The following is a 22,340-nucleotide window of genomic DNA, read 5'->3' as shown; positions in this document are numbered from 1 at the left end:
GGGCCTGCGACCCCCGGTGACGACCGGCGATCACCGGCGGCGAAGAAACCACAACGATGCGCACTATAGTTGCAACCAGGCTTCATTTGTCGCGATCGGTCTAGTACATCATGGACGCCCGCATTTCGTTGTACTCAGCCTGCGTAATTGGTTCGTACTTGGCCCCCTCTTTATCATCCATGCAGGAAGGTATGCATTCGATGACAGATTCAGGGTCGGGAGACATGAAATACGGAATCGAGAATCGCTCTCGAGTCATCCGAAACGGGCCCGAGAATCGATCAGCGAGAGGAGGCGCTTGGACTCGATGGTTAGTTGATCTCAGCCGGTCTGTAGATATGGATCAGCCTATTCCACTTGTCATAAACAGCACCGATTTGGTTCTATAGTACAGACCGTTGCTCCACCTCTGAAGTAAATCCCCAATGTTCATTACGATGGCGTTTTTGATAGGGGCCACGGGGATAAACGTGCCTGGCTGGGAAACGTCTTCGACTTCGAGGCCGCCGCAATCATCTTGGAAAAGCATTGTCATGGAGCTCCAGTCCGTATGTGCCGGACAGCGGGCTGTTCGTTCTTGCTCCAAGTCTGCGGCTGGTACTGGCAGATAATGTAGCAGTCGCAGCTGGTTGTTATGTCCTGAGTGTTTCTCTACCAGATATGATTCATTTTCTAAATTCAATCCAACGGCGAGAGCACGTAGGATCTCATCCCCAACCCGCTGGCATTCCCAATAGAACTTGGTCATAGAATCGCGGAATCCCGGGAGGCATTCATCAGGGATCCATTGATTAGGTTGGGCGGTATTATGCTCGCTCCCGATATCATAAATTTCCTAGAGAGTCCGTGAGACACTGAGTTTGTTCAAAGGGTTATATCGATGTCTTTGTTAGGTATGTCGGCTTGATTCACGCATACCTTGACATCAGGTACCTCCCTCAACTTCCTTCGCGCTTGCTCATCATCCACAGTGCTCATCACTTGGGAAACCTTCTCCAACCCCGGCCATGAGTATCCTCGATGGACAGCCCAGCCTTCTGGATGTGGAGCCTTCATTTTGTCTTCTCTCGGAAGCTGGAAGAGACGCTTGGACCAGTCAAACGCCCCATCGATTACCGACTCTTGCAGAGAGTGGTTGGTGATATAGACAAATCCGACTGCCTGGCAAGCCTCCACAAGTTGATTCGCCACATGTAACTTGTCTGACTCATCCTGCGGTTTGTTCCATGAAGAAAAGTCCACGATAGGGATCATTGTTGAGATGGGATCGGCTTTAGTTTCTGAATACTAGCTTCGATATATCGTGCGCGATTATCGGCTTTATTAGGTGGCTGACAGAGTAGACAATCTAAACACAACATGTATCCCAAGTTACAAGGAATTCTACCAAGAATGCCCAAAAAAGACATAACCACCTCATCAATCCAGGAATGACACTGGTCACGTCAGCATTGGTTATGTCATATGGTTTGCACCCCGCCAGCTGCAAATCTCCGTCATAACAAGTTACGAGGAACTCCCTGGAACCGGATGATATAGTGATCCACTACACATCTGACCAGTGGCGGACCTGAGAAGCCTTTCGAATAAGTATAGAAATCTTCAGGATATGTTGATCTGCAATTACACGGTTGGCCCTAGCATATTCGCCCTTCGATGCAAAAAAAGCTTTGATAGTCCTCCATTAGTGAGACAAACAGATAAGCCGACAGTATTCTAGAAAAAGTGAGGAATCAAAGTTGCCAACAAGCCATTCAAATAATCACATAAAGCAACTAAAGTTTTCAAGACATTGTTCAGATAATTATAGATATGCGGTGGTTGGATGTCGATCGCATGGACACCGCGTTGCTGTGGCAGGGATCGGGGTGGAGATTGGACGGGCTGATGGACTGACTCGATCGTTACTCGGGGCTAAACCATTAGTAGCCTCCTTGTTCAATCGGTGATGGCACCAATTGTTTCTTCACACAACAACCGTACACCGAACTTTCTGACCAACTTGTCAGTGACCTGATCCTGTCCCAATCCTGCGGTGTTGAAAGTAAGAAAAAGAGGTGTCCAATATCATCGTGAGTCCATCGCTGATGCATCTGACTTACCGCCGATCGGCCAACAATTAACCTCAATGCCGTTTCCCGCTTTAGTAGTTTGTTGATCACCGCAAAATCGCCGTCGCATCTACCCTTTCATTACCACACTTGACACGATAGTAAAGCGTCGCAATCGCTCTTCGAAAACACTCCCATCGATCGGTTTCGATAAGCATCCGATCCGACAGGCGGACCGAGCCCTAAGCTGTCAGAATGAGGATCGCAGGGTGGATCTCGGCCACATTCTTCGCCTCGACGGTACTATCCACAGAGACAGAGACACTACCGTTCTCCCCGCCTCAACCAACAGGAAACCATGCGCGGGCGCTCGATGTATTACGATTCCTAAAACGTTCGGACGATAATTGTCCAGCCGGGCATAACCCGTGCACCAACATGGACAGCCCGGATGTTTGCTGCAAGCGGGGGTCCCGATGTTCTCTCGATGCCAACGACCACATCGCCTGCTGTCCCACGGGGGCCAGCTGCACCGGCAGCCTCCCCACAAGCTCCAAATCCGACGACAATAGCTTCAAGTTCCCCTCGACGGCGTCTGCAACACACACGACCGGCGCGAACGATGCGACCATCACCGGGTCGACTATACACGGCGCATACCCGTTCGTCAACATCCCCACGTCTTTCGCAAACGGCGGGATCTGCTCGTCTTATTACTCCCTCTGCCAAAGCGAATACACCGGTTGCTTGTCGAAGCTGGGAGGCGGCTACGCTGTTACCGTGGGCGGAGAAGGCGGCGGGGTGACACGGGACGGAGCACCATCTGCCGTGGCTACCTGCTCGAGTCTGAGCATGGAAGCGTGCCATGGTCTGCATCTGGGGTACTGCGACACCCATCAGACAGCGCACGATGACGGGAACAGGGCCCCTGCCGGGCGGACGTCTAGTTTGCAGGACCTCTTCTTCGGCATGCTCGTTAGCGTGGCTGGGATGTTAATCTGATATAGGTAGCCATGTTCATCTCCTGCATGGAGGAAGAGGCATGGTTGGTTTTCGGGCCCTTTACTTATTGCATATTTACTCGCTTTTCATCTTCTGATATGTATGTTTACGCCTTGGTCCCTGGATGGATTTCATATGGAACGATTGATGATGATGGTCAATGTATCTACGTTTATCTTGATGATTGTGATTGTGATTGTTTTTTTTTTTTTTTTTTCTTTTCTTTCTTTTCTTCCTTGTTTCTTCAGCTCGTCCATTCTGTATATAGAGAATGGAAATTCCAGCCGACGAACAGGCCAAGACGCAACCTAGTGTGAGGGGAAAATCACGGTAATAATAAAATAAGATAAAATGAAATAAAAATAGAAAGAACAGACGATAAGAATCAAATAATAATATCGATAAAAATGCACACCGCTCCATAACGGTCAAGTCCACGCAAACTAACCCATCATACCTATCTCTACCATGTCAGGTGCACAATCTACAAGGTAAGGCACCAATAACGCCCACAACCAACATCTCAAACCCTCCTAGACAGGCAGCAGATGCGCTGTTCCTACGTCCAACTCAGGCACAAAAGTCTTTTTTTTTCCCCAACAGGGTCTGCAGATGCCGACATGGCCGTCTCCACCCAGTCATATTTGCTGGCTGTGTCAGATTCGCCATGAGAGGTCTACACGTAGAGGTTGGATGGGGCCGCTAGTAAATCATCTCCTACTGGGTGGTATTCTAGGGTCTTTGGATTGTCTAGGTGGGGAACTGAGAGGTAAAACGCTGCAGACGTGCATAGAGTGAGGAGAATTGGACAAATGAGCTCGTGTAGCCTCATGTCATCCTCGGCTCTTAGCCTTAGCCCAGGTCTTGACTGACTGAGCGCGGGATGTGTGTTCTGGCGGTGGGAAAGGGAAAATAAGACAAATCACACCTCACACTCACACTGGTTCGGCCGTGCGTCTGACCGAGTGACGGCTCTTCTCTTGTCTGTCACTGCCAGGGACGGTCTCGGTCTTTAGAGAGTGGGGTTGGTAATATAATATTGATTGGACTGATTGATTGATTGATTCCATCTATTTGAGGAGGGGTAGGTAGCCTCAGTCAGTGCCAGTGGTACTGTGCCCGTGCCACTTCAGTCCCCGTTGATACGGGCATGAGAAGGGTTTGGCGAGGCAACAAAAGGAAAAGAAGAAAGAAAAAAGATGCACTCAAAGATCATCTATTTGCCCCGTACTACTCAACCCCCCGTATGATCAAATAATGACTAGGTCAGTAAAACCTGGATGTCTTAGCGATTGGGTGTAGAAAAAGCGGTGGTTGGGATCTCGGCCGCATGCGAGGAGGCTGGGATTCAAGACAAGACAGAGACCGACTCATGCACCTCACCACATCATGCGAGCTTCCCTTCCCCTCCATTCCTCGTCTCTCTAATTTTCTTCATCCGAGTCGTTTGTCGCATTCTTTTCGCTCCATCCGCTATTGTGTGTCAAACATCAGACATCGCATTCTTTCGTTTTGATATTCGCTCTTTTTGGCTGCCGCGGCCTTATCAGCTTATCGGGCGACAATAGTTACAGTACTATCCGATTAGATAACGAGCAAAGGCGTCCTCGTTGCCATCTTGACCAACACGTCGTTCCTCGCGATCGGGGTTGGTTGCCCGGTTATAAGAGTCTAAAGGCTGGTCTGATCGCCTCGTTCCATCGCTATGCATATCCGCCATGTGTTACGACCGGCCATACCAATCCTCGCCTTCTTAACGCAGGTCGCTCTCTCGGAGGCTACCCTCGCAGAGTCCGAACTCGCCAGCAACGATACCGGAGTTGAAAAGCGCTGCGAAAATCCTTGTGGCTTTTACCACCAGGTCTGCTGTGAAGCGGACGAGAAATGCACCACGAACGGCAACGGCCAAGCAGTGTGTTCGGGAGGTAGCGGCGGCGGCGGCGGCGGCGGCGGCGGTGGAGGAGGAACCTGGAAGGTCTACACGACAACCATCGTGGCAACAGAGACAGACACGTCGACGATCACGTCTACCTGGAGCAGCTTCATCCCAGACGAGACTGGCGGCGCAGGAGGATCCGGGAAATGCGACTCGGAACTGGGCGAGTCAGTATGCGGGAACACCTGCTGCGGCGCGGCATATGTCTGCCACAACGACCAATGCGTCGTGGGAAGTTCCTCGATATGGGCCACCGCAACAGCCACTCCTCCAGTCCGAGGAACGAGTGATTCCACCGTCACCCAGACCGCGACGACCACACGGGGATTCGACGCTCCCGTCGGCACCGACGGCGCCCCGTTGCTGGAGGCGAATGCGCCCCATCATGGCCTCAGCGGCGGAGCCATCGCGGGAATCGTGATTGGAGTCATCGCCGGCGTCTTCCTCCTGTTCCTCGTTTGCGCTTGCCTGTGCTGTCGCGGCGCGATCGAAGCCCTAGCCGCCTGTCTCGGCCTGGGCAAGCGGAAGAGAAAGGATTCGTACGTGGACGAACACGGACATCACCATGCCCACTATGCGCATGGGAGCCGGCCCGAAGGGCGAACCTGGTTCGGCGCTCGACCGCACGCGCATGAGGGCGAGAAGAAATCGAAATGGGGCGGCTGGGCGACTTTCGGGATTATTTTGGGGGCGCTTGCGCTCTGTCTGGGTCTCAAGAGGCGCCAGAACCACGACGAGAAGAGCACCGATTACACTTACCCCAGCACTTATTACACCTACTCTGACTATACCAGCACAAGTATGTGTTGCCCCTCCTCTGGCTCATCATGAATCGTCTTCATCCCATGCTAATCAATTGTGTTAATAGGTAGTAGCGAAAGTTCGGACCGACGAACGAGAGACACGAGACGGTCACGACGATCCCGCACGCGCTCACGCCGTTCATGACATGATGATTGAAGGAGTTTACCACATGAAGCCACGAGATGTAACCTCCACGACGAAGTACCTTGATTTTGCGTCCTTTCCCCCCCTTCTTATTTTCACTGAACCCGAATTCACATGGGTTAGCGCTATTCTGGCGCCGTTTATATTGATGATGTATTACAACCTGTCCGCTTTGCTGATTCCCTTTTGACTTGCCTGTTGTATGATGACAGTTATGCACTGACGCGCTAATGATTCTCCGTTCCCAATGATCTGTCTTCTCGTTCACCTTTTTATCACTTTGTGTTCTTGATATATGTTCCCAGAAGGTTGGACGAAAGACTGAAGAGACGATGTATGTAAATATGAGTTATGAATCCAATGACATATCATGTCCCACAATCTGTTTTTGATAGAAGAGTTGCGTGGAAATTGACCTCGACCTTCACGGCAGTGCAGGTTTCATAGTATCTTAACTTGGTGAAACATTATAAATGTCGCTACATCTGCTGGTGAGCCATGTATTCGAATAGATAAACAGATGAATTAAAACATGTAAGCGATCAACTCAATTGCATGAACTCCTCGCACCAACCCAAGCCAGCGTATACAAGTGAGACAATGCAATCGCTTCAGCCTCGAGCCGGGTGTTCATTGTGACGCATTGCTGACTCGCTCGTGCGCTTAGATGTACCCTGCGATGCGCCAGTTGCTTCGAGAAATATATATTATGACTATCATATTCTGGATCATAATAACCTAGAATAATTGACCACGCCAAATGGTGGATGGAAAGAACAAGTATAAAAATGACGCGGCGACCCAAATCGGTGGTGCTACCCAAACTTGCCAGTAGGACGAAGTGGCGCCCGGCACACAAGACGGAGCCTGCGCTCTCCCCGCCTCCCGTAGCCCGAGACTTCAATCCGTTCTGCAACTTGGCTCATCAACCTTCCGCCGTCCACCTCATCCACACCACAACCCCCCATTCACCTATCCTACTCCCTCTGCTCATCCACATCCATCATCCATGAGACTACTACCGCGAGGTTATTCTTGACAACACCCCAAATCTCAACCACGCAACCTTGCGCCTTCACCCTTGCGACGGTCGCACAGCCGCTATCCCGACCCCATTCTCCTGAGGATCACGAGTCCCCCCCCCCCAAACCGAGCTCTTCTTTGTCGGCCCGCCATGCTTCAAACGCAGGCGCAGCACGTTTTCTCCCATCAACACCAATACCCGCAGGCTGATCCCTCGTGGCTGCAGCATCAGCAGCAGCAACAGCAGCAGCAGCAACACCAACAGCAGCAGCACCACCAAGCCCAACACCACCCGCACCAGGCTCAACAGCAGCATTCTTCGCTAGTCGCCCAGCAGCATGCCCAGGTTCAAGCGGCTGCGGCCGCTGCGGCCGCCGCTCAACAACAACATTACAACCGCATCGCGATGGTCGGAAACGCTGGGAACCCCGGTCAAGGCGCAGGCGCTGGAGGGATCGGTGCGGAAGGCTCTCTGCCCGGTTCGGTGTCGATGGTAGATGGTGGGATTAGCGAGGAGAACCGCAAGGTTTTTATCTGGGTGGCTGAGTTGCTGGATCCTAATCGCAGGGAGGCGGCTCTTATGGAACTGAGCAAGAAGAGAGAGCAGGTTCCGGAGTTGGCGCTGGTTATTTGGCACTCGTTTGGTACGACCCCCCTGTTCTTCGGAATTTGCGCTGTTGGGTTCTTGATACTAATCGGTGTTAAACTACAGGCGTGATGACCGCGCTTCTGCAAGAAATTATCTCCGTTTATCCTTTATTGAACCCCTCACAACTTACGGCCGCGGCCTCGAATCGGGTCTGCAACGCATTGGCCCTGCTGCAGTGTGTTGCGTCTCACAATGAGACTCGCACCCTGTTTTTGAACGGTACGTGCGATGAATCCCTCTATGTTGTTCAAACTAACGGGGTTCTTTAGCCCACATTCCTCTTTTCCTGTATCCGTTCCTTAACACGACATCCAAATCGCGCCCCTTCGAATACCTCCGCCTCACCTCGCTGGGCGTCATCGGGGCGCTGGTCAAGAACGACTCGTCCGATGTCATCAACTTCCTCCTCACCACCGAAATCATCCCTCTTTGCCTTCGAATCATGGAGACGGGGTCTGAGCTGAGCAAGACCGTGGCCATCTTTATCGTACAGAAGATCTTACTTGATGACATCGGTCTGGCGTATATCTGCGCGACGTATGAGAGGTTCTATGCGGTGGGGACCGTCTTGAGCAATATGGTCACCCAGTTGGTGGAGCAGCAGACTGTCCGGCTGCTCAAGCACGTTGTGCGTTGCTTTTTACGGTACGTGAAAATAAGTCTACTACGTGGTATGATGGCTTTACTGATTTCCTCCAGCCTGAGTGACAATAGCCGCGCACGCGAGGCCCTACGACAATGCCTCCCCGAACCCCTGCGGGATGCTACCTTTTCTTCCGTCCTCCGGGACGATGCGGCCACCAAGCGCTGTCTCGCGCAGCTCCTGATCAACCTTTCGGATAATATCTCCGACGGCACGCAGGGGATCGCCATGTAATGAGTCACCAACGGCGGAAGACATCTGTTTCATTATATCGATCTACTTCATATATTACCATACTTTACGATATGCATGGGGCTGGGTCGGGCGAAAAAAAGGACACATGGAAGGCGCAAAGGGTGAGTTTCCAACATGAAAAATGAAAATCAAGAGATATCTGGGCAAAAAAAGAAAGAAAGACAGAAAAAGAAAACAAAGAATGATGATGTGAGGGCGAAACTGGGACTATGTGAGGGTGCATTTGTGTTAGTGCTTTCTTTGTCTTTTGATATTCAGGCTGTCTGTTGCATTTCCTCAAGGGTTTTGCTGTCTTTCCATTCTCATCCATTCCATTTCGGACATAATGGTAGAGGATGTGCATGTGGCGTGGAGGTGGCTGGCGCTTTCAGATTTCCTGTGCATTTGCTTGTCCTCTACAATCCCTTTCACTTTCTCCACTTGGGTGAGATAGAGCCGCTTTGAGCGAGAGATACCAAGATCTAGGCTTTTTCCTGTTTTTTTCTTTTCTTTTTATTTTTCTTTTCTGTCATGCATTGCACTTGAATTTTATTGGATCTTCTTTCGGGATTGACGGGTGGGAATTTGTCCCTATGTACGGAGTATTGATGATGTTTGCCCCCGGCGATCTGCGCTGTTCTTCTGTCAATTAAGTAGACAACATCTTTCAAGACACTAAAAGTGATGTTACTGAGAATCCATAAAATATCATTGACCATCAAGTATAGAGAGATTCCAATATGTAGATAGTGCCAGAGCGTGTTCAGCCGCTTACCCATTTGATCCAAATTGGCGGTGCGGTCACCTGACCCAGCCCGGTCTCGACGCGCGCAGGGGCGTCTGGGAGAGAGAGAGACAAGTGAGCTCATCTTCATCCAGCCGACCGACACCCTTCCGTGATCGCCTCGTTCGTTACTGTTGATTACTTTTTGAATCTGAGTCCTCTATTATTCTACTCTTATTTTTCTCTTACTTTTTCCTCCTATCCCCTTAGTTCGTCCTATCTAGCTAAATACACGCCACCCACGCCCTCGTCCAACCCGCGCGATCGATCGGAATTCCTCCAGCGCGGCCGCCGCCGTTTCACGGTCTCGAACCGCCTCCATGGTATCGCGAAAGCGCACCCGCTCCGATGCGGACGCTGCCCCGGAGCAGCCATCGGAGGAGCCAGGGTTGCTCGACCAACTGCGCAATAGCTGGGAGTTTGCAAATCTCATGCAGTACATTGCCATGTTTGGGAAACCCATGAAAATTGATGAGGATTTCGGGATCGAGGTATGAACTATTTTTTTAGTTATTACATGACCATGTTTTACTTCTCTTGGCTCCTACGTTTCGCATTTCGCGCACAGTGCTCTAATTCGCCCTTCTCTGCTACAGGATTTAGAAACGGAGTGCCTTAAACCCGGTCCTTCGGAGAAACTTATGGAGATTGGACTTTGTCTGCTCAAATGGGTTTCGTCGCATCGGGGTCTCTCGTACGTGATGTCGCGCAGACTGATTCTAATATACTATGGGCGCTCACATCGTTTCTAATATAGGTTCGACAATTTCGACGAATACACGCGACGCCAGTACAACGCCAAAGCGCCCCATGTCGAAAACCCCTTCGGGTACGACGAGGTCCCGAAAAAGTTCGCCGAGTTTGACATTTTCTTGAAGCTTCGCGTTCTCCACCAGTTGACGGTATGGACGTTTTGGAATCCCGACCGTATCCGCGACAAGATGCCGGAGCAGAGGGAGCAGGACCAGACGCAATGGGTGAGTGCAACTCCATTGGTGGTAAAGCGTTTACTTACCCCTCAAGCGTATCGAGGAAGTAGGATACGATCGAGACGGCGCCCTTTATTACATTCTGGATGACAACCGACTGTATCGTCGCACCGATCCTCCCATTCCCGCTCCGAAACCCGCCAAACCGAAGACCAAGAGGAAGAGCGCACGTGCTTTACGCGCATCGAAGCGGAGACGGGGATCCGAGGCGGCTCTCGTCGATGGATTTTCCGAAGAGGATAATGATAACGCCAATGGCGAATCGCAAGAGGATCCTTTCAAGGAGATGCAGTGGGAATGCGTCGCCATCACACTCAACGACTATCGCGAATTCCTGGCGTCGATCCAGAAGACCAGGGATGCAGACGAGAAGATACTGAGGGATAGAATCGAAGAACAGGTGATGCCGGTCATTGAAAAGGAAGAAGAATCCCAAGAACGGCACAGGATCAAGAAGGAGAAAGAGCTCATCAATCTGCAAATGCTTGCCGGCGCGAAACGGTCCAGCCGTCTCGCCGGAAAGGCGGAGAAGGATCGTGCTGACAGGGAGGCGATGGAAGAAGCGCGCAAGCACGAAGCAGAGCTGGCGATGGCTCGCAAAGAAGAGGAGAAGAAAAAGAAGATGGAGCAGGAGAGACGCGCCCGGATGATGACGCGCGAGCAACGCATTAAAGACCGAGAGCGAAAACGCATAGAACACGAAGAGGAGCTGCAGAAGATACAAGACGAGCACGAGAAGTTCGAGCGTGGCGAGAGTCGAATGTCTGAAAGGCACCTCAGGGCCGAAATGGAGAAGCAGAGGAAGAATCTCAAAGATCTCTCTGGGGAGGATGAGTGGATCTTTGACTGCTCGGGTTGCGGTGTGCATGGGGAGAATTGGGTAAGCCTACAATTCCATCGCTCTTTACTCTCTTACTTATGTGGAACAGGACGACGGGTCCCATAGTGTCGCGTGCGAAAAGTGCAATGTCTGGCAGCACAGCAAATGCCTGGGGATCGCGCAGGACGAAGCCGAGCGTGAGGACTTCCACTTCGTCTGCAAGGACTGTCACCGGCGCGAGGAGGAGGCGAAGATGCCGAAGCTACCGCCGTTGAAGTTCAAGCTGGGTTCCTCGCCCTCGTCGGCTGCTTTTGAAGACCACCATGCGAAGGGGCTGGACGCTCCACACAGCTTTCTGGTGCCGAAGATGGAAGCCCATCACCATATGTCCCCGAACGGATCGCCTTCCAAAATGCCTGCGCAGCCTTCCTTCCCCCCACAGATCGGGTCTCAGTCTATGCCTTTCTCTCCGTCGTCACCCGAACGCCGCCCTCATTCCGCCCACCACCTCCCCTTCAGCCCTTCTCGCGCCCCATTCTCTCCATCCAAGGGTGTGAACGGGTTCAGTCTATCCAGAGCCCATCATCCGAAACCGCCCTCTCACCACCAGACAACACAACCACCTCCTGGGCGTGGGTCATTCGGTTCGTTCCAAACGCAGCGGCCATCATCATCCCACTCTGCACAAAGTCCGCATCTCCCTTCGCCCATCCAGAACCGACCCTCCATGTCCCCCACACAAGGCAACCGTGACGTCGGCCCTCTCGCCGGATTCCCCTCCGCACCCCCATCAGACAGCCCAGCACCATGGACGACCCCATACGGACAACACCAAGCCCGACGCCCAAGCACCAGCAACCACGCCTCATTCTCCTCCATGCAAGGCGGCCAGATATCCTTCGCAGCAACCCCCACAGCCAGCCAATCCTCACCCCCGCAAAGCTCCCACGGCCACGGCGTCCATCTCTCCGGAATCAGCCCAACAAAACAGTCTCCTCGTCCTCTGACATCCGGCGGCATGGCGGGCGCACCCGTATTACCTCCGATCCAAAAACTAGAGCCGAGCCCGAAACTCATGGGACGCAGCTCGCCCGACGCGCCCATTCCCCCACCGGTCAAATCCATGACTCCGGAACAGGAGGGCCGCCGGCAGAGAGAGAACGCCATGATTTCTCACGGGGCTAATGCGCCCCAGGGCATGATGTCGTCGCCGTCTTTCAATCGCATTCCGCCCTTGGGTTCGAACGCTCAGAATACACCGTCTGCTCCACGGTTTGATTCAGGGAACGGCAGTAACGGGAGTAACGGGCAGTAGTTACGTTGTTGCTCTGGACATGGAGTATGGATGACGTTCTAGTTCGGGGGTTCTCAAACTCGAACACCCAGATGTCCCAACCTAATACCGCCATAATCAAAACAAACGACGTCCAATTTAAATTCCGATAGTGGGGCACAATAAACATCAAAAACGAGAGCAACAAGGACGAATACAACGAAGCCGGAAATAACACCCCCGGCAAATAACATCATCACCACGGATTGTGTCCCGCCCCGGTACCCACCAGAAAAACGACATATCATATCAATCAATTAACTCAAATCGGGCGCGCGACATCTTGTTACGTGCTTGGAAACGGATAGATCTTAACGTCCTCTGTTCCAGCCGATGCGATGCAATCTACTCAACCCCGAGTTCGTTCCATATCTACCTCGCGACTGGGCTCGCAAACAAGCTGTTCTCTACAATCTACAACCTATCTCTACGGTGTGGTTTAACCAATAAGCATGGATGGGCGGATCTATACTTTTCTTCTCTTTCTTCTATTTTCTGTGTTCTCATTTCACTGTGATGTTTGCTCTGGTACAAACTGGCGGTTGGTTGGTTGGTTGGTAGAGGCGTTGCAGGGCGAGGTTATAGATTGGTTTGGCTTGGTTTGGTTTGTATTCTGGTTGATATGGATGGGATAATAAAATAAAATAAATAAATACAATTGCATAGAATTTTCTGTTTAGTCTAGTGATACTGATGTTAAATCCGTAGATATAGATACTTAAACCCAACAGCCTATTCACACCCCAAGCAGCAGCAGCAGCAGCAGCAGCAGCAATGCCCAATATACATCAAACATAATCACCAGAACCACTCACCTATCTCCCAAAGCCCAGTAGAGAAAAGACCAACCAGATAGACCCTACCTTATCAACCCAAGAATGTATTACCAATCCCTCACTGTCATATCATATCATATCATATCCCATCCACTGCGTGGACATGGAAACACAAACATGCGTAAAACACATGCGCGTACAGCATTGCATGCATGTACATATACACACACATACACACACGCATGGATGCAAGAAAGCAAGCACACTTGGGATAGTAGTAGTCCGTTTGATAATCTTCCTATAGACACGTTGCGGAGAGATGGATTCAATCTAGGACCCGTGAAGATGACGCACATGGTTTAGTCGGTGGGCTGGATTGGAATATTTGTCTTGGGGGGGATGTATGTAAGAGGTGGGTGGGTAAGCAAACTGCATGGAATTGGGTAGAGATATTGATGTTGATGTTGATGTGGCTGTGGATGTGGATTATTACTGTTAGATAATACTAGGTATATTGTATATTGTATATATATGGATGCTATGTTGAGATAGTGTAGAAAATGAGGATCTCTGAGTATAAATACATCAGTGTCTACTTGACTACTATAAAATCAAAGATACACACCCAGGATAGCAGAAGGTCAAGAAACCCCGTCCAATTCACAACATGAGATATCCAACCCAATCCCAAATCCAATGCAGCCCAATCTGACATGCCCACGGATACCTATTAATCAATCAACAATATGCCGACCCCAGACCGGCTGACACCGACAGACAGACAAACATACGTGTCTGCCTGTATACCAGCCAGCATGCATCATCCATACCTCCCTCCCTCCCTCCCTACCCAGTAAACAAGCCAGTCCCTCAAAGGGAAACCAAGGCAAGGATAAGCAGGATGGAACAGTCCAGTCCCCAATGCCACACAAGCATAATGCCAACCTCCCCACCCAATCAAACCCGCCCAAGACAATAGCCAGCAGCAAACAAACAACCTACAGACCCCCCTCCTTTGAACAAACAAATGCCTCCAGACAAACACATTGATCAGGGGATGGCACGGCAAGGATTGGACTGGATTGGATTGGATTGCAGTTCGGTCTTGTCTAGCGTAAGCGATCTGCTTGCACTAGGTGCCTACTACTTATTAGTTAGTCGGTTGCTGAGTCTGCTAGGGAGGGAGGGAGGGAGCTTTGATGGCGGGTAAGCTGTAGGTACTAACTACTAGGTATGTAGTAAAGTACGTACCTAGGTGGATAAGCACAGGGGTAATACTAACTACCTAGTTAGCTGATCCTAGTAGATACTATCTCTCGTCCGGTCGGTCTTCTTGCCTGTTTAGCTGTAGGTAGAGATAGGGAGACACTACGATAGAAAGCGAGGTTAGTATGGAGTACGCCGTAGCTAGCCAGATAGGTAGTATATGTTCATAGCCCGTCCACCTTCAGACCTGAATCTATGAATACCCACCTAGTTACTGAGTAGTACTAATGAACACGTACTTATAGCATCTCCCCGAGCCGCCTGATATATCCCGTGTTTTAGCACTGCAACCACATCGCGAAATACGGAAGTACAGAATACCCAGTAGACGATCAGGGGCGTCAAAAGTACCGGGGGCAACTAACAACTCCCTCACTTCTCTTTAGGGTAATTCTATCCAGAGAAGAAGTAAGAAGTAAGAGGTAAGAAGTAAGCGACGGAATAAATCCGCTCCGCGCTCGATCAATGTGGCTTCACATCGCGACTAGCGAGTCATTCACGAACCGGACCGGAGCGGGGGTAGACTGGTAGGTTGGTAGGTAGGTATTCCGTAGGTAATAATAATAAGCAGCAGACTACCGTCACGCGTCAACAGACACGAGCCTGGCTCCGATCCCAATCCATCCCGAGACGCGAGATTAACAGGACAAAACGGCATGCGTTCCGGCCGAAAGGGGCGCAGCAGGGAGGGAGGGAGCGAGTGGCATGGGACTAAAAAGTGGTTCGTGCGGGATTGGTGTCACATCACAATTGGGATTGTGATGGCCCACGTAGTGTCAGGCTTGGCGGGAGAGACATGGTCGGAGGCTTTTGAACTTGATTATCAATCAAGAATATGATTTGGATAGTTGTGGATTTTCATTAGTGTAGTTGAGTGGGAGTTCTGTCTGTGGAGAAAACGTTGGCCGCTTGTTGGTGGTGGTGGCGGCGGCGTTGGTAATGGAGATACTATGTTTTTTTCTACGCGTCCAAAACGTTAGGGAGGCTGTCAGGAGACGGCTGGTAGCCGGGTAGCCCGTGTAATATCTTGTCGACTTGGGTAAAGATTGGCTTCTTACGCAGGGAACATGACCAATGGAGAGTAGCCATGGTCGATGCACAGAGACATTAAGGATCGATTGAACCGAGCAGGTGGGCCTTGGGATAGCTAGGTAGCTGCAAGGAAGATCATCATTCCATCAGCAGCTAACTTGGCACCTAAAGTCATCGTTCCCTCCTTTTCCCTGGTAGGGTCCAACACGGCGAAAGACGAGAAGACGGAGCAGATGACAATATGATGAGTGGATCGTGATAATAACCCCCGCAGTCTAGACCTATCTCCCACTTATATGACATACTCGATCAGATTAGCAATTTCAGCCTCGAGTCCCGGGTACCGAGATAGGAGAGAAAAGAGGCTTCCTCAATGAAGCCAGACAAGTACTATTGTCGATAGAGCTACTAGCCCGTCAGGTTTCCACACCAAGGGCGGAAGCGACGTTAATTTGCAGGAAGGTGTCCGATAGATCGAGATTCCTAGCGGCTTGTGCGCTCAGCGAACCGGCGCTTAGATTGGGACTTGAGAGGTAAAGGTTAAGGGGATGACCGAAAGGGCCCACTTGGGATGGTGGTCGTCTCGAGATGGGATAGATCGATGCTAACGGCGCCGGCTGTAGACGGGAGTGCCGTGGTTGTATTGTCTGCGTCTGTATTTGCAGCGTAGCTCGGTGGAGATCATCGATCGTCTGTCTCCTTTCTTTTCGCTTTTCTGCTTCGGTCAATTGGTTTCTTTTCTTTTTTCCATCCTTTTTTTTTTTCCGTTTTTTTATTTTTTAACTTCCCTCCCACTCTTCCCATGTCCTTCTATCTCCGCGGTGTCAAAAACCCAGACCCATACTGTTGTCATATCCCATCGGTTAAAAAAAGTGGGGAGTTTGATTCAAGTGGGTAACAGATCGGAGCGGATCTCGATCGAAGCGCCCTGACAGGTCGGTTGTCACATCCACCACCGACCGACCCTCCGAAGCTCCCGACCCATCATCTCCACCTCACCTCCGAAGAAAGCAAATGTAATGTTCGGAGCGCAGGGACCTCTCGTCCTGGGGCACACGGCCCCGGACCAGTCATTCAGCCTATGCAGCAATCCACTCGCGCAAATTGGATGCATGTGTCATATCATGTCATGTCATGTTAGAGAGATAGAGTTTCAGGATCATCCACGGTCCACACCGATAGATCGTGTTTTTGACGTTTTTGGAAAAGCGTGGGACTCCCCCGATTTGAGCCGGCCACTCGTGGGTGTCTGTCGGATCCGATAACGGTCAAGAGAGATGAAATAATTGAGAGGTGGGAGAGAAAAAGGTTGTAGTCATTAGGTAGTAGGTAGTTACCTATCCCCGAAAGAGTACTGATTGGGTGGAGTTGAGGATGTAAAGTTCAGGCTGCGGATCAGAGTTAGTCGGTTAGTGAACTAGTTCGAAGTGTATAGTTGGTTCTTAGTAGGAGTTAGCTACGGTGTGGTCAAGAGGCCGTCATCTTGCGCTGCTCAAACTCAATTCCCGAGATGTTTTTTCTTCTTCTTCGATAGTGGTGTTTGGGATGGACATGGATTGGCTGTCCTTTGGGTCGAGTAGAGTACCTCTGGTAGAGTAGGTAGTATAGATCAATTAGGTTCTTTCCTTCCCTCAGCTCACTCAGGTGAGTGGTGGGTGGAATGTCCGGGAGTGGTTCACCCTGGATCTTGAGAAGAATCCGGTAGAGGAAGCATGGTATCTGCATTGGATCGTGAACTGAGCCAGTCCTTCAATAAGGTAGTAGAAGTAGAAGTAGAGAGCACATCCAACTACCCAGATAGATACCCAAAGCCTGAGCCACCTGCGCAATAACATCGGGCCATGCGTTCAGTACGGAATATACTGTATTGTAATCCATTGAACCCCCACCCCGAAGTCCCCGTTACATGGTTGGTTACCACGGAACCTCCCATTCGTGGGTACCCAGTACATGACAGGAAGGGGAAATGACAAGCCCCTGACCGTTCGTTCATTTCACCTGCTTGTACCGACCAGTAAGTACCTTTGAGAGAAATCCCAAGTTCCCTCTCATCTCTCCTTTCCTTCAATTCCTCCAATTTGCTTCGAATACACATCCGTAACAGTCCCACCCCTGCGCCCCAGCCTGGACTCCAGAGAGCTTGTCCTCCAGGAGATCATTCCGTCCAAGGCAGAACCAGACCAGACTGAGACCAAGGCGGCTTGTTCATGCATTAGCCTGCTCGGCTAGCCATTTGAATCGTGGACTAGCACTCGCTGTGACTGGGTCTTGCTGCTCCCCGGGGCGTGGATGTCTTGTCTAACGACGCCTATTGTCCGTGCTGGCCTGGTCACTGGGCGATCCCGAGACAGATCGACACCCACACATACATACATAATGGGGGGTTTGAAAAGAAAGAGTGGCATCGGCATATGGGAGTGTATTGTGTAGATTAGGGGTGCTAGCACTGGCCCTCCTCCAATTCCAACACAATACGTACTTGGGAAGTCATGACACTCGATCAAAGCTCATACATATATTAGAGTAACCGCGAACGCTATGCATGGCAGCCCAATGGCCGATGATCCAATAGAGGGGGGGAGATGGCAGCTCCGGCCTCTCTACACGGTGGCGTCAATGCTACATACCTATCCATAAAAGGGTATAGTGTAGTAGTGGAGACACCGTCTCGCGACATGGCAGGTGACCGATCAACTTGGTCGGGACGGATAGAACGACCCCGAGATCTCCGACGGGCCTATCCGAGGGATTATAATCCTCGTGTATTGGTAATCTGGACAGGCTTAACTTCATGCGGAGTTAGCGTTCTAGTTGAGGCGAGAGAGAGGGAAAGTGGAGCTAGCTTTTCGGCCGGTGTCAGGCTGGCGAATGATGACTTGACTTTTTCGCTCCCGGATAGTCAACTCGGCGTCCCATGGGAGCATAAGCGTGTGCCCTTGTTTTCTTTTGGCTCTGTGAACACGGGGAAACTAGCGGGCCTAGACAGATTGTTACATGAGAAGTGCGAACTAGTAGGCAGGTAGGGTGGGTTATGGGATGGTAATGGCAGTGACCGTCTCGACATCATCTATTCTGTATTCTGTTAGGCGAGGTGCCACATCAATCATACGGGAGACTTGGCAATCTAACCCAGAAGCTCTTTTCGATGGCCGTGGGCTATTTTGCGTCCTGGCGTCGATCACTGCCTCGTCAGTGGTCCGTTCGATGGGCGATGGAGAAAACGATTAGTATGGGGATAGACCATCCGGTTACCGACTACCTCCGGTCAGCTACTATCTAGCTAGCTACTCTGGCTGGCTGTCTTCGGGCATATCCTAGACTCGAAGGCGTGCAGGGAATAAATATGATATGGCATGTCTTTTGCTCAGCCCTGTCCTTGTAAAGCAGAGTCACCACTCCGATTCAACCTTAATTGCGGTATGGTTTGAATCATGTCTTGTCGAGGAGGACACTATCAGCCTCGAGAGATCCTGTCGGCTATGCCCGGACTCAAGTGGTCTTGGCTCACTAATTAGTTAGTCTGTGCTTCGCTTTTCTTCACTTTACTTTTTTCCTGAAAAAAAGAAAATAAGGCGAGGGAAGAAAAGAAACTCTCCCCATTCGATGGTGGCGTCTTGCGGTTCGTGTTCACCTCTTCTCCCATATCATAATACACATAATTATTAGAAGAGAATAATGGTGACTATTGCCATTCCCATCACCCCGATTCTCCAGGGATCAAGTGACCAACAACCCCATTAGATGGTGTCATCGACATCATAGCAGAGCACGGATGGCCGGCATCGCAAGAGACCACATATCCCGAGGTCCTAAGAGACGGAGATAACCAGCCCAACCCAGTCTCCTGTTGTACATCCATATATACTTGGTCACTACTACTTAGAGACGGCTGCGTCCCTTTAGATACTGTGCGACTTGGGGGCCATGTCTAAACCGCCAATCCGAAGTCTCCTTGGGGCAAGGTGGGCCCCAGACAAGCCAAACCCACCTATCTCAGCCCGATCCAACAGACCGGTAACCAATCCATTTCCCGTTTTCCAGTCGTGTGAGTTGTTAACGCAGCCATTCAGGATGGACGAACTCGTCGGTGAGGGTACCACGGCGTCCTCCTAGTCCAACCTATGAGAGTGTTCCCCTGCAGTCGCCGAGCTCTGCCCTGGTTGGGTTGCACCACTATCTTGGAACGCATGCAGGTTTCCTCCCATCTCGGCGGGCGCAATGAATTACATATATAGGCAGTGCTAAGGGTGCTCGGGGCGTCCGGTCAGAGGAAAAAGGCGGTATTGTGTAGTCCGTCGTCATTCCAACCCGAGCTCGTGGCTTGACCCTAAAGAAAATTTAAAATTGGATAAAGGAAAATTAGACGAAAGAGATAAAGAAAGGCTTGCAAAAAGAAAAGTGAATGTCTTAGGTTATCTGCATTGCCAGAACTCAAGGCGACTCCGACCAATTGCCGCTTTTGACCGACAATCCCCATGTTCCGACCACGTTGTCTCATTTGTGACCAGGAAAGGGAACCTCTCCTGGTCCCGGGCCTTGTTGGAAGAGCGATGGCCCCTGTTGGTCGAACACCTCTTGTCTAGTTTGTGAGGTCACTTGCAGCGGTGACGAATCTTTTCAGGGTCTGTCGATCCTCCTCTGGCCTGACCACTGGGATAGCCTGCCGGGCATTTACCCATCTTGTAGTAGCTTGATGGGCTCTCAAGTAAACTGAGGGGAAACCCCATTCACGTCGTGCCATTCTTGGGCTACTGATCCTATTGTATGACGCTGGGTACCCCCTCAAGTGTTACGGAATAGGGACGTCATCACCCTCAGGGGGGGAGGGATCTCAAGGAGTTACACCCCATGTGTTCCCGTGATAGACAAGAGCGGTGGACCAAGACAACTCCCGTGGCTTGTTGGAAGGTTTGACAGCCTCTGCTAGACTCTGATCCTTGCAGAAAGCCATGGCGCAGAGGGGAGGGAAGGTGAGGAGGGAGGGGGGGAGGGGAGACCTTCTCGGAACTTTGGACTGTCCAATACCCCATCTTCTCGGAGACTTCGAAGCAACACTAGTGCCCCCCCCCGTGTCCGAATCCTGATTTGGAAAGAAAATGGGCTCCGCAATCGGGGATCACAGCCCCGGGGGACCCGTATCTGTCAGGATGTGCCTACAGCCTGCACCTGCACCTGCACCTGCACCCATGTTTGACTAGGAGCCCCTGCTGAGGAGGGCTTCTTCAGATACATTCATTGAGAAGTCTGCTATTGTTGTTGAACCAAAAATAAACCTCAAACCACGATGAAACTGGGCATCCACCGTTTCGCCATGAGACATGCGACACGGGAGAGCCCAGCAATGCGCAGTCAACAGACAATAGAAGTATTCTTAGGTACGCCGGATCCGGGAAATGTATGCATCAATGAATGGGATGAAACAGACAACGAGAATTCCCGGGGGTAGACGGGAGAGAGGTGGGGGGGGGGGGACGTTATGACCATGAGCTTGACAGGAATCCCTTCTCTTCCCCCCCCCCCCCCCCCCCCCCATCAGCCGACCATTTCGAGTCCAGGGTTGGAGGAGGCGGGGGGAGGGAGGGCTGTGAGACACGATGTGATCATCTCAATCAAAGGACAGGGGGTCCGTGGTACGTGTGCCGACGGATCAGGAAAGGCTGGTGGCTCGGCGGGCGATCTAGCGGGCTTCTAGAATGTTTTGGAGGTGGCTCGACTGCCAGGGGAGTGAGGACTGTGCGGTGGGGATCCCTGGTGTCAATCGTTCATCGCCCCTATAGCCGGTGACACGGGCTGGGATGGGCATCTCTGGGCGACCATGGCACGACATACCGAATGGGGATATGGGTGTGGGGAATCTCGACGTATGCTAATGGCTGTGGGGATGAAATGGAGAGAGTCAATAGTGCCCTAGTACTGAGATGATGCGGGAGATCCTCGTCACACAGTAGCGAGTCATCTAGTCTATCTGGCGGGAAGGATTGTAGATGGTAGATACTGCAGTGCAATTTGATCCTTCCCAGGATCCAGCTGTCTTGTGCAATGGCAGCAGCTCGTTGGACCAACTCCAACAGAGACATCCCGGTTGATACGTCTACTACACGGTACACTCTGCATATCGATAAGATAAGACGAGAGAGAGCCTCCTAGGGAGGCTGTTGTTTTGGTTCCACTAGGCTTCCAGACTTCTGCGTGTGAGACAAAGAAAAAGCCAGGAAATTTAAAAAGTAAATCAGAAACATCAAAAATCAAAATCAAAAGTCAAAAACCAAAAGAAAACATAATAAAAGAAACGCACGCCGTCTTGCTTTCGGTTCCTGCGCAAGCCATGTCGCCCCCAAACCCTAATCTGTCAAACCTGGCCGCCAGCCGCCATTTTCCACCCAGCGTGTGCCCCGTTCCTCAATCTGTCCATCTCTTTCAAAACGTTTTCAAAGAGCGGAAAGGGCTGATGGGGCAAAATGGAAACTAACTGACTAGGAACAGAACTCCAATCATTGGATTTTACTTTCTTTGTCCTGCCGCTATTCTAACTTCTTTGAAGGGAGAGAAATATCCCATCGCTGTAGGGCTAGGACGCGTGAGCCGTCACCCACTTGACTTTCCCCACAAGCCTAGTTGGGCGACGCACGCTCTCTGTCAGTGGCTGTCGATCCAGTCAGGACATCCAGGAGGGGCCTGCGGTTCTCCAGTGTAGAGGCGTAGAGTTTTAACTAACACCCCTTAGGTTTGACCATCTGAACGTGCGCCCGGCTAGAGAAAACCCGCTTATGGCATTTCTCAGCAGAGAATAAAGAAACAGGTGAGGAAAACCTGAAGAGTTCCTGAGTGTCCCTTGCAGAATCCCAATCCCGAGG

At 51.1% G+C, this 22,340-nt stretch overlaps 5 protein-coding genes across 5 annotated transcripts; 4 read left to right on the top strand and 1 right to left on the bottom strand.

Annotated features, from left to right (window-relative positions):
• Window positions 1-100: 100 nt before the first annotated feature.
• Window positions 101-1,254, bottom strand: P168DRAFT_235523 (isopenicillin N synthase family dioxygenase; the record flags this gene model as incomplete). Its single annotated transcript, XM_024833474.1, has 3 exons — window positions 101-330; window positions 397-835; window positions 919-1,254. 3 exons carry the CDS (start codon window positions 1,252-1,254, stop codon window positions 101-103), a joined length of 1,005 nt encoding a protein of 334 aa, XP_024693791.1.
• Window positions 1,255-1,978: 724 nt separating this feature from the next.
• Window positions 1,979-3,284, top strand: P168DRAFT_268240 (uncharacterized protein). The gene is made up of 2 exons (XM_024835079.1): window positions 1,979-2,072; window positions 2,148-3,284. The coding sequence occupies exon 2, from the start codon at window positions 2,307-2,309 to the stop codon at window positions 3,051-3,053; it is 747 nt and encodes a 248-aa protein (XP_024693790.1). The 5' UTR covers window positions 1,979-2,072; window positions 2,148-2,306; the 3' UTR covers window positions 3,054-3,284.
• A 1,128-nt stretch (window positions 3,285-4,412) lies between these two features.
• On the top strand, window positions 4,413-6,316 carry P168DRAFT_326898 (uncharacterized protein). Its single transcript, XM_024841171.1, has 2 exons — window positions 4,413-5,788; window positions 5,858-6,316. Exons 1-2 carry the CDS (start codon window positions 4,759-4,761, stop codon window positions 5,935-5,937), a joined length of 1,110 nt encoding a protein of 369 aa, XP_024693789.1. The 5' UTR covers window positions 4,413-4,758; the 3' UTR covers window positions 5,938-6,316.
• A 795-nt stretch (window positions 6,317-7,111) lies between these two features.
• Window positions 7,112-8,486, top strand: P168DRAFT_318223 (Rcd1-like cell differentiation family protein; the record flags this gene model as incomplete). Its single annotated transcript, XM_024840184.1, has 4 exons — window positions 7,112-7,604; window positions 7,673-7,828; window positions 7,879-8,254; window positions 8,309-8,486. 4 exons carry the CDS (start codon window positions 7,112-7,114, stop codon window positions 8,484-8,486), a joined length of 1,203 nt encoding a protein of 400 aa, XP_024693788.1.
• A 1,104-nt stretch (window positions 8,487-9,590) lies between these two features.
• P168DRAFT_235300 (putative PHD finger domain protein) lies at window positions 9,591-12,394 on the top strand (the record flags this gene model as incomplete). The annotated part of the gene is made up of 5 exons (XM_024833456.1): window positions 9,591-9,761; window positions 9,867-9,964; window positions 10,028-10,247; window positions 10,294-11,139; window positions 11,189-12,394. The coding sequence occupies 5 exons, from the start codon at window positions 9,591-9,593 to the stop codon at window positions 12,392-12,394; spliced, it is 2,541 nt and encodes an 846-aa protein (XP_024693787.1).
• Between the last annotated feature and the right edge of the window lie 9,946 nt (window positions 12,395-22,340).

Source organism: Aspergillus campestris (genome assembly GCF_002847485.1).
Source record: "Aspergillus campestris IBT 28561 chromosome Unknown P168scaffold_5, whole genome shotgun sequence".
Taxonomy (NCBI): Eukaryota; Fungi; Ascomycota; class Eurotiomycetes; order Eurotiales; family Aspergillaceae; genus Aspergillus; species Aspergillus campestris.
Note: the sequence above shows the minus strand (reverse complement) of the source record. Positions and strands in the feature narration are given on the sequence as shown.